The 12,803-nt window shown below is 40.2% G+C and overlaps 1 protein-coding gene across 1 annotated transcript in view; it reads right to left on the bottom strand.

Moving 5' to 3' along the window:
• The window catches only part of rlf (RLF zinc finger), a 57,591-nt gene extending 47,983 nt beyond the window's left edge, over positions 1–9,608 (bottom strand). The window contains exon 1 of the mRNA XM_060847305.1: positions 9,459–9,608. Within this exon, the coding sequence (XP_060703288.1) occupies positions 9,459–9,587 (129 nt within the window). The 5' untranslated portion in view covers positions 9,588–9,608. The remainder of the gene's footprint in view (positions 1–9,458) is intronic.
• Between the last annotated feature and the right edge of the window lie 3,195 nt (positions 9,609–12,803).

Here is a 12,803-nt window from a genome sequence, read left to right on the forward strand (position 1 = left end):
GGTGATAGTGAATACTAGGGAGCCTGTTTTTACAGTGAGAGGAGAAAGATTTGCAAAAGACTTATGAAGCAACTTTTTGATGGTTCATGTGTGGAATGAACAGCCAGAGGAACTGGTGGATGCTGACAGTTACAATGTTTAAAACACGTTTGGATAAATGCATGAATAGGAAAGGTTTGAAAGCATAGTCAGAATGAGGACATGCCGCATCCCAAAGGACTAGCCACACTACCATACATCAAGAGCATTTCTGAACTGACAGCCAGACTACTGTGACCACTCGGACTCATAACAGCACACAAACCAACAGCCACTCTCAGACAACAACTCACCAGAACGAAGGACCCAATACCTGGCATGAGCAAAACCAATGAAGTGGACAAAATCCCATGCAAGGACTGCACAAAACACGACATAGGACAAACAGGAAGACAGCTAACGATCCATGAACACCAACTAGCCACGAAACGACATGCAGATGACAAGCAACATGAATTCGACTGGGACAACATTACTATTATAGGACAAGCCAAACAGAGAACAGCCAGGGAATTCCTAGAGGCATGGCACTCATCCACAGATTCAATCAATAAGCACATTGACCTGGACCCAATATACCGACCACTGCAGCAGACAGCTGGAACTGACAACCGGAAGCGGCAGATTCAAACCACTACAAATGCCGGAGGAAAGACCACACAAGCGCTTCACAGGAGGCTCCCAAGCACTGAGGATGTCACTTAGACAGGGGACGAAACGTCTTTAACTCAAATTCCCAACTCGGCGAACAGAACCACAACAATAGTCAGCACGTACTAGTTGTGCTGAGAGGTCAGTCCCATGCTGCACAATTCTTCAGGTTAAAGTCTTTTACAAGTCTCCACTTAACCTTTTCTTTTCTATGGAGAAGAATTCTTATTTCCCTAGTTTCATCACATCACTCAAATCCTTCATGCTGGTATCCTTCTAATCCTCCCCTGCATACTCTCCAAGATCTTGAAATCACTTTTAAAGTTTGATGCTAGTAACCAACTACAACACTCCATCTGGGTTCTATTACTTGATAGATGTTCCTTTACTTATGCACTCAATGCCTCCACACATACAGCCAAAGGTTTCTTATACAACCTGCATTGCTGACTGAACTTTGGAGGAGGACAAAATGCACTCAGAAAACCGAATGACAGCAAAACAGTCTCAAAAAAAAAACAGAATGGGAATGCAAAACCATCACACATCTAACCAATTAAGACCACAGCCACCTCTAGGCTTTCTAATCACATTGGTACTTGACACGCATTAGTTTAGAATTTTCATTCTGGATAAAACAGATATTTCAAAGGAAAAACGTATACCTGGTGATTTATATTGATCAATATGGGGAATGCCATGGCATGATAATTTCCACTGTACACTTTGACATTCAAAATGGCAAACTGAGTTGTCATGTACAGTTTCTTTAACCTCTATCCTTTTCAACATATTTTTATACCAGCTTAAAATATATCGAGCTTACACTGCATAATGATTCAGTCTGTAAATTTTGTTCAATTAAAGTTATCAAAATGGCAACCTGATACCTCCATAAACTGACAACAGCCTCAGACTATAATCCACTCTCCCCAACATTGTGGTGCATAAAATTGGAAGTTACTTAAAGAATTACTCCATTCACACAATGAAAAACAAATACATTAATGGAGTCATCTGTAATTTTATGGATGTCTGATACCTCCATGGAATGCTAGCAGTGGTAAGCAAATTGAAATCTGTACAAATCTATTTTATTTAAACATGCTATCCCCATTATAGTTGATGGAATATTTGAAGAACTCTTCAAAAATGCAAACTACTATGCCTGTAATGACCAATCCCATGATGGAAGCATACATCCTGAACAGAATCACGCACTTTTAGAAAGGGAAAGTGTGTGATATCAGCTTCATGCAGGGCAGAGATCAAATAGATCAGCGTTCATCACATTGAAGGTTGGTACAGCCTGATGTTCCAATGATCAACTCTAATATCATATGAGTAGCAGTGGACTGAAGTACACAGAAAGTTGAGTTTTTTTAAATTACTGTTTCACTGGAATGCATGTGTCGCTTGGAAGGGAGTCTTGTGTTCAGCCAGTGCTCTAATGACAAATTACTTGTGGACTAGAGAAATTTCTGCTATCTGGTTCGAATCCTATGGCTTCCTTTAAAGAAATACAGTTTCGCACCGGGGCACCTAAAGATTGAAGCAATGGAAATTCAAGATAATGGTATAGGAATGGGTGTGAAACAACAGGTATGCAGATGAAAGGGAAAGGAAACCAAGTGGAGATCTCTAAGAATTGGTCAGATGATTTTCATGTTCAGATATCCATGTTGCAAACTTTAATTCAAAGACGTCCATTGCAAATTGGTCAAATTCACAGCACATTAAAGTTGTGTACAGGAATTGCATGTTTTACTGGCCATAGAACAATATTTAACAAGAACAAATGTACTAAAGAATGCACATAGAAAGAGAGCGCAAATAAATATACCCAAACAGTGACAAAGTAGCCAAGGATGACATTGGAACATCCAGATTTGTATCTACTTATTACTCAACATGTCCAACTGCTGCAGGCCAGCAATCAAAGCCTACGTATAATTCAAAGATATAGTTAACAAAATTGTGCTGTATTAGAACAATGTACAAGTCAAATCAAGTCTCTATTACCATGCCTGAATTCTGGTCAACAAGATATCAGACAAGAATTTAAATCCTGATGGCAAGCCTAAATGAGATTGACAAGGACAAATTCCAAGTACCAGATGATCAAGCCGGAGAAACAAAGCTTTGGTGGTTCAGCCTTGAAAGACAGTATTAATAGGAGAGAACAGACAAGATTAACAGGGCTGTAAAGAAACATGGAAACACCGCTGCAAACAGAAGCCTGACTGTAGGTGGCAGTGGACAAAATGGATATAAGAAAAATTTAACAATGTTATCAAGTCTTTCAAATAAGTATTTGAATTATCCATCAATCTAAAAAAAGCGATCTGGGTGTGGGTGGTTTTGGGGCAGAGGACATAATAAAGGTAGTAACTTGTAAATTAAGTCTGACAAAAAAAGGGAAGGGGGGGGTGTAACTGTTTGAGAGCTTCAGGAGAATAAGTTATGATAAGCTGATGCAAGTACACCTGAGAAATTACTGCCAGTAATTGCCTGTATAAAGAATTCAGTTCCGAATATTACCAAGACTGCTTTTTAAACTGGCAGCCATAGAATATTGTACTTTTTGGCTCAATTCAGAATGGCTATTCGGGAAAAAAAAGGAAGCTGACATGAGCTGCTTTGTAACCCAGTGGAAGTCAAACATCATTGTTGATGTTGGAAGAAACAGAACCGATTGGCCACTATTCACACCATTACTTAAGCAGGTGTCATGAGAGCTAGGCAGTCTACTTTTCTCTGCTCCAAATACTTGCTCCAGAAAATGTGAAACAGTTCAGAACTAGTCAAGATCATTTCCCACTTCGTTGAACTAACTAATATCAAAGTAGGAAATTGACCCAACACCTTCCTGGAATCAAACCTCTCCTTTAACACCTGTTTAGCTACTGCCTGGATGAATGTCCTGCATTTTGTGTAATCTGTTCTGGACCTCAACCTGCCTCTTATTTGATATCTACCTTGGATCGAAATAAACCTATTCCATAACAACACTACTTTATCATTTCATTTCAATGTATCAAATGATAAATGCCATATATTGCTACGAGAGACTCGATATACACTTGCTCAGTGAACCATTACTCACTAAGCATAGCACAGTAAAAATAATCCTCATGGGAAATGGGAAAATATTTCCTTGGAGAGTTATTGCTATTTAAAAGTAGTCCCAACAAACTTTACATCAGGATGCAAATTCATACAGTCAATGGGAAATTGAGTTGTGTTTACATGAGGGACAATATATGCGTAATGGTATATTAAACAGCTATTTGACAAGGCCTAATTTAATATGAAGGAAGCCTTTCAGAACTGTCCCTATTATTCCAACGATACTTTTTTTTTGCAGCAGTCATCCATACAATTTGTTCTTGCAAAATACTCAAATTTACTATCATTAGTACCATGTTATCTCAAAGCAAAACAAGTATTGCTTGCTTTAATACCCCTGACACCAGATGTTTGAGACAGCCAGCAACCAAGATAAAACTTGCCAGGATTACTAAGGTCAACCAACTGTCTTACTTATATGGTAACTGTACTTTCTATGATGCCAGCAGCTGTATCCATTATGAGCTAGCAATACTAGCATGGAAGTACAATTTACATTTATAAAGTAGCTTGATGCAGTAAAGAGTTGCAGTGTTCTCCACCAGAAAATTATCAAACATTAGATAATGAATGACAAGGAAAAATTTGAAAGGTGATCAAGTGTTAGATCAAGAGGTAAATCTTCTGAAGCATCATAAAGAGAAGTGTTAAAAAAAGTATAAAAAGGCTATCCCACATCAGCAGGTCATTAACTACCAGTGCAGATCAATTAAAATCACAGAAACTTGAAAAATCAGTCAGAAGAATAAAGAAGTCTCAGATAGTTGCACAGTTGCAGTACATTGAAGATGAAGGAGGGTAAGGCCATAACAAGATATAAAAAAGGACAAATTAATTGAAGTGGTGGATAAGCTGTTGGAGAGAATTCTGGTGGACAGGCTTTATGTATTTTAAAAGATAAAGTCTGATTCGGGACAGTCAACATGCCTTTGTGTGGGGGAAATAATGTGGAAAGAAGATTGATGAAGGCGGAACGCTGGATGTTGGCGACATGGACCTCAACAAAGTGTTCAACAAACGTTTGCACAGCAGACAAGTTAGCAAAGTTAGATTGCATGGAATCCAGGTAGAGCTAGCCATCTGGACACAAAATAGGCTTTAAGATAAGAGACGAAGGGTGGTGGTGGAGGGTTGCTTTTCAGACTGGAGGACTGTGACCAGATGGGCCACAAGGATCAGTGTTGAGTCCACAGTATTTTGTCATTTATGTAAATTATTTGACTATGGATATGCGCAGATATGGTTAGAAAGTTTGCAAATGACACCAAAATTGGTGGTTTAGTGGGCAGTGAAGATTATCACAGAACAATGGGACCCTGATCAGATGGGGAAATGGGCCAACGAGCAGTTGATAGAGTTTAATTTAGACAAATGTGAAGTGTTGCATTTTGGTAAAAAAAATCAGGGCAGTTACTGTTAAGATCCTGGGGAGTTGTTGCCAAACAAAGAGACCTTGGGGTGAGGGTTCATAGTTATTTGAAAGTGGAGTTGCAGGTAGACAGGGTAGTAAAGGCAACATTTGGTACGCTTGCCTTAATTTCTCAGTGCATTCTGTGAGTTGAGGGGTCATGCGGCGGTGCACAGGTCATCGGCTTTGGAATTGCATTCAATTCTGGACTCTCTGCTATAGGAAAGATGCGGCGGAACTTAAAAGGGTTTAAAAAATTTACAAACACGCTGCCAGGGTTGGAAGATTTGAGTTATTGGGAGAGGCTGAATAGGTTGGCACTATTTTCCATGGAGCATCGAGGATGAGGGATAACCTGATAGAGTCAAGATTAGAGGGGTGCTGAAAAAGCAAAGCAGGTCAGGCAGCATCCAAGGAGTAGGAAAATCAACGTTTCGAGCAAAAGCCCTTCTGCCTGAAACGTCGATTTTCCTACTCCTTAGATGCTGCCTGACCTGCTGTGCTTTTCCAGCACCACTAATTTTGACTCTGCTGTCCAGCATCTGCAGTCCTCACTGTCGCCTAGTTGATTGTAAACTTGCAGAGGCTTATAAAAATCACGAGGGGAATGGATAAATAAATAAGATCTTTTCCCCCAAAAGTAAGAGAGTCCAAAAGTAGAAAACATCAGAATTATAAAATGCTAGTTTTCACAATCTGATTTTTAAGATTTGAGACAGTATCTTTCTTCCACAAGGCTTTCTTTGGTTGAAGTTGGACTATTTGTAACCCTCAATATCCATGTCAATTGTTTTTAACTAAGGTTCACCATGGGAGACTGGTTAATAAGGTTAGATCTCACAGAATACAGGGTGAACTAGCCATTTTGATACAGAACTTGCTCAAAAGTAGAAGACAGAGTGGTGGTGGAGGGTTGTTTTTCAGACTGGAGGCCAGTGACCAGTGGTGGACCACAAGGATCAGTGCGCTGGGCCCACTACTTTTCATCATTTATATAAATGATTTGGATGTGAGCATAAGAGGTATAGTTGTAAGTTTACAGATGACACCAAAATTGAAGGTGTAGTGGACTGCAAAGAAGGTTACAGATAACAACAGGATATTGATCAGCTGGGCCAATGGGCTGAGAAGTGGCAGATGGAGTTTAATTTAGATAAATGAGAGATGCTGCACTTTGGGAACACAAATCTTAGCAGGACTTCTACACTTAAGGGTATGGTCCTAGGGAGTGTTGCTGAGCAAAGAGATCTAGGAGTGCAGGTTCATAGCTCCTTGAAAGTGGAGGTGCAGGTAGATAGAATAGTGAAGGCGGCGTTTGGTACGCTTTCCTTTATTGGTTAGAGTATTGAGTACAGGAGGTGAGGGGTCATGTTGCAGCTGAACAGGACATTGGTTAGGCCACTTTTGGAATTTCATGTGCAATTCTGATCTCCTTCCTATTAGAAGGATGTTGTGAAACTTGAAAGGATTCAGAAAAGCTTTACAAGATATTGCCAGGGTTGGAGGATTTGAGCTAATTTGGAGGGGTTGAATAGGCGAAGGCTGTTTTCCCTCGAGTATCAGAGGCTGAGGGGTGACCTTATAGAGGTTTATTAAATCATGAGGGGTACAGATAGAGTGAATAGACAAAGTCTTTTCCCTGGGGTGGGGGAAGACCAGAACTAGGGGGTATAGGTTTAGGGTGAAAGAGGAAAGATATAAAATAGACCTAAGGGGTAACAGTTTGACGCAAAGGGTGGTGCATCTGGGGAATAGACGGCCAAAGGAAGTGGTGAGGGCTAGTACAATTGCAACATTTAAAAGACATCTGGATGCACATGTGAATTGGAAAGGTTTGGAGGGATAGAGGCTGAATGCCTGCAGGTGGGACTAGATTGGGTTGGGATATCTGGTCAGCATGGATAAGTTGGACCAAAGGTTCTGTTTCCATGTTATACATCTCCACGAGCTGAAAGTGTGTTGCTGGAAAGGCGCAGGTCAGGCAGCATCCAAGGAGCAGGAGAATCAACATTTCGGGCATGAGCCCTTCTTCAGGAAGGGGTACTTCTTGAAGAAGCCATACATTTCTATGACTCTATAACTGCTCCATCAGTTTACATCTAGCTTGTTTGCTTATTGGGAAAAAGGGAAGCATGTAAAACTGAACGAAGCTCTGAATTTAGGATGAGTGAATCAGGTAAACAATATTATCTGTATTGTCTTGGAGAAAAAAAGTGGAGACCTGCATCTATTGAAACTGTAAGAGGCAACTTTTATGAATATGTGAGATCAGAGGGACCTTGACTTGCAGAACAAAGGGTGTTTCCACTTGTAAGAGAATCTAGAAGAGTCACTTTTAAAGGGGTTGCCCATTCAAGACAGAGATAAGGAGAACTTTTTTCCTAACTGCCTCAAATCTTAGGAAGTGTTCCTCAAAAAAATCATGAAATCTGATGCACTGAATGTGATTAAAGTCAGGGTGGTGGGGTCAAGGGATAGGAAAATTAATGAAATGTGGAGTGATCAGCCATGAATTTATTGAGTGGTGGAGCAGTCAAGGTGGTGTGTTCAACCCTTGCTCCCAATTCGAGAGAGAGGGGAAAAAGAGTAAGCAAGTAAATGAATATGACTTGAGAAATTCAGAACAATATCTTCCAGCAAGATACTATGAATGTTACAAAAGCTATTTAGACAACTTATTTAACCTTTTAAAGCTTTTATTGCAAATGAGAAGAGAACTTGCGTTGCTCTCCCACCTATTGTGACCTCATTAAATTCTATTCCTCGAAGTTCCAGAATTCAGAGATAATAATCCCCTTCAAGATATCAGAACTTTATAACATTTCAGTGGCAGAATTTTAAACAAAAGTCTCAAAACACAACAAGATTAAATATAAACAATTTAACAAGTGCGATACATAAAATTTGGAATTATGCATCAGAGTTCTACACATTGCTCTGACACTCATCATACATACCTACAAAATGCTGGTATGATACTACCTTATTTTAATCAAAAATGCAAAGTCTAAGCAATACAACTTCCCATTTCTACCAACAGTTACAATGGATGAAAGAAGTGATTTTAGTTGAACAATACTCAATGTTACATCCATCCTTATCTTACAACTTCAGGCAACTCAAACATGACAAACCACTGAAGAAACTAAAATATACATGAGACAATAAAAAGGCAGTGAAAGTTAAATGCATAACTAAGATGAGACAATTAAAAAAGACATTAAGCAAAATATTTAAAGCTGACTTTAATGATTTTACTGAAAAATGATATGACCAATTTGTATGATCCTTGCAGATTTGGAACGGAACATTTATTTTGCTGTATTCAACGCTACCTAATAAACGAGCCCCACACATGCGTGAACTGAGATACAAACACGACCAATAAAATTAAACACCAATACACTAACACGATATCAACAAACCAATACAGCCTCATCGCTTTTACATGGAGGCTCAGGATTCAGTATATTTTTTGACTTCACAAGAGACTAACTTCCTAAAAAGTTAAATTGTGCAAAACAAAATTTGCAAAACTTCAACAGATTTGAGGCATTTAAGACGCTTCATCGAATTGGCAAATGCCGTCCTAAATAGAAAGCATTCGAAGAAATGGTAACATATCTAATCAGTCACTGCAGCACTAAATTTACTGAGATCAGAATTATTTTATAAAATGCTAGAATTCACAACCAGGTTTTATGATCGGAGATTGCCATTTTGCACGAAAAGAGCGCAATCTATTCATTAGAAAAAATGGATTATTTGTAAATCATTTGCCCCTGTTGAGTTGTGGAAAGGTTGTTCTTTCAGGCTATTGTTCGGTGCTGAGGCAACACTTCAGAAGCAGGGGGGGTGGGAGAATCACGATTAACTATTCGAGACCAGTGTGCGTGAACTGAACATAAAAAAAACAAGGGCTAGTTTAACGGTTAACTTTTGAACCGCAATGATTGTAGTGTGAGAAGAAGCCAGGCGAAGTAACAGGGGTGGGGGTGGCGAAGAGAAGATGGTTATTCTGTTAGCCCTCCCACATTTTCGGGCCCAGTGCGAGAGTGAAAACCCCACTAGAGTACATCCCTTCCCGTCCACCTACGTCCGTCCCCGACTCCGAGTCTCCCAAGAAAACAACCCTCCGCCTTCACCACCCCCACCCCCTCCCCACGGCCAAACCACACCACCCCACCATCCGGCCACTCGCTTCGATACCGCTGCAGAACTGTCCGCTCACCTCGCAGAAATGCTGGCAGTACTGCGCCGAGGACTCTTCGGACAGGCCGCACCTCCTCAGCTCGGCTTGGGCTCTCCTCAGCCGCTCGGTGAAAGGCTCGAGGGCCTGCTCGCTCTCGCCGTCCGCCATCTTCGCTCTCCACTGTTGCGCGTAGACACCACTCACGTGACCAGCCCCTCCTCCTCCTTCCTTCCTCCCGCCCGCCCCGCGGAAGGGAGGGTCCACCCCATTGTGACGTCAGAGCGCGCACTGGACACGCCCCTCACATCCCCGCCTTCTTATGACGTCGGTCTATCCCGCCCCCTCCCCGCCCACACTGGTCTGTGACAGTCTCTCCTGTTTACATAGAAAAATCTCACTGTCCACAGGTTGTTATTCCTTTATAACACATGCAAGTCATACACTGCATACAGGATTACATTCCTTTGTAACATGTAATGCACTTAGTGGGGCAGCACGATGGCTCAGTGGTTAGCACTGCTACATCACATCGCCAGGATCCAAGCTTAATTCCAGCCTCAGGGACTGTGTGAAGTTTACATTATCTCCCTGTGTCTGTGTGGGTTGCCTTCGGGTGATCCAGTTTCCTCCCACAGTCCAAGCGTACAAATTAGGTGGATTTGCCATGCTAAATTGTTTTGTATTGCTCAGTGATGTGGAGGCTAGGTCGGTTAGCCATGCTAATTACAGGGCTACAGGGATAGAGTAGAGGGGTGAGTCTGGATGGGATCCTCTTTGGAGGGTCAATGTGGACTCGATGGGTCGAATTGCCTGCTTTCACATTTTACAGATTCTTTGATTCACAGGTACATAATGTCAGAGGTTGATATTACTTTATACCAGTTAGAGTATCGTCACTCTGCCCACGTTTTTATTTCTTTATAATGTTTATGATCAACCACAGGTTAGTTTTCCATTTATACTTATAGTGCAATTACACATTGAAGGTCTGCTCTCTCAAGAGATAGAGACCAATGATGATGGTTTAACCTGAAGGGTCACCGGACCTCAGGCAAGGGGAGAAGTTGAGGATGGGATTCATTCATTGTTTCCTCAGTTTGTGTATGAATTGAACTCATGCTGTTGGCATCACTCAGCATTGCAAACCAGTTGTCCAAGATAACCAACCCGTGGGCAGTGTCATAAATGAAAATCAACCTGAGGGCAGTGAGTGATTTTTACTGAAACTTTACTTTTACTTTTACTTTTATTGTGCAATCACACACAGCCTGCAGAATTGATAATTCCTTCCAAGATATCACACATATGATTACATAACATGAACTGATTGTGTTGGGGTAATATGTTAACATGGGTAAAAGATTGGCCACTTAATAGTGTTCAGATGAAGAGGACATCTTCAGGATGACGGTCTGTAACCAGTGGAGTGCCACAGGGATCAGTATCGGGACAAAAATTATTTGCAAGATCTATTAATGACTTGGGTGATGGAATTGAATGTGCAAACACCAAATTTACAGTTTGTACAAATAATCAGGAAGGACCAAGGAGTCCACAGAAGGATACACACAGGTTAAGAGATTGGACAGAAACTTGGCAGATTGTAATGAAATGTGGGAAAATGTGCACTTTGGCAGGAAGAATAGAGGAGCTGAATATTATTTAAATAGGGAAATGCTGCAGAAAGCTGCAGCTTAAAGGGATTTGGGGGTCTCAATGCATGAAACACAAATAGCTGGCATCTAAGTTCAGTGGGTAATTGGGAAGACAAATGAGCATTGATCTTTGTTTCAAAGGGAATTGGAGTATAAAAATAGAAATGTGTAGGTAAAACTATTTAATGCATGAGTCAAAGCACATCTGGAATACCATAAGCAGGTTACTGGCATTGGAGGCTGTCTTGTTATGACACAGGTAAACCTCCTGCTTAATTTAAACCACTATACAGAAAAGATTTATCCCGTGCAGTAATTTGTGAAAATTTGAGAGGCCAAGAAATATCTAAAGTAAAAGTAACAACTTTATTTCTTAAAGCATAACAGAGAATAATTAATGAACAACTATTTACAACTCCTTCCTCTAATCTTTCTTTTATCTTCCCCTTCTATAATACCAGTCCAATAAAAAAATACCCAATTACGATTTATTGAAAAAATTCATATTTCAAAACTAGCCAGATGTCGAATCTTCTTTTCTTCTTCATAGGGACTTCTGCTTCACAGGTTGTTGATTGATAAAGGTACTTTAAGAGAGCTATTCTCTGGACAGTCTGCAGAAATAATTGGCTTGGCAGTTCTCCTCCCAGCTGTTCAATTTTCCTTGGTCTTTTACCCTGCCAAAGCATCAGATTGTGTCACTGGCTTTTAAGATTGTCAATACGCTAAATTCAAACTTGATTGGAGATTGATATTTTTCGGGGTATAATTTAAACTGATCGGCCTAATTCAAATCTGTTTGGTTATTTCTAGGCAATCTAACTAATCAAGCTATCGACCAAGTGTTACATTGTTACCTTATTCAGAACACTTGGAGCTGTCAGGTAGTTCTGCTAGTTTTTAACTCTATTAAAACTACAGTACATACACATCTTCATAACTCCTCCTCCTTAAGAAAAAAATGAACCATCATAATGAAAAGATGGCTTCATTTTTTTTCCTATTCTTTAAACACATTACCCTAACAATCAGATAACTTTAATCTATGTTCACTTTAACAACTTCCCATATAACTGTGTATATGTATATAACATTAAATAAAGACAAATCTCATCAAAACTTCACCAGTTAAATCTGCGATAGCGCTTCTGCGATCACATTCTGACAACCTGCAACATATACGATTTTTAAATTAAATGTCTGTAATATAAGACTCCAATGTAATAGTCTCATATTCTTGTCTTTAAAGTATTCTAAGAATAAACGGATTGTGATCCATGTACACAACCACCTCCGACACATTGTTCATGACATTCACATTGAAATGTTGTATGGCCAGTACCAAACTCAATTGTTCTTTTTCGATTGTGGAGTTATCCTCTGGTGGATGTTGATCTTCTTCAAAAAGTAACCAACTGGAAGTTGGATCCCATCCTCATCTTCCTGGAGGAGTACAGCTCCAGCTCTTATGTCACTAGCATCGATGGCAACTTTAAAAGGTTTTGAAAAGTTTGGTGTAGCTAAAACTGGTTTGGTTGTTAATGTGGCTTTCAAATGGTCGAATGGCTCTTGGCATGGTTCTGTCCACCGAAACATTGTATTCTTCTTCAGCAAATTGGTTAACAGTACCACTACACTGTTGAAGTTTGGAACAAACTTCCAATAGAGTCCGCTGTGTCCTAAGAATTAAAGCACCTCTTTCTTCGAGGTTGGCGTGGAAATTCCTCAA

This window comes from Hemiscyllium ocellatum, chromosome 30, assembly GCF_020745735.1.
Source record: "Hemiscyllium ocellatum isolate sHemOce1 chromosome 30, sHemOce1.pat.X.cur, whole genome shotgun sequence".
NCBI lineage: Eukaryota > Metazoa > Chordata > Chondrichthyes > Orectolobiformes > Hemiscylliidae > Hemiscyllium > Hemiscyllium ocellatum.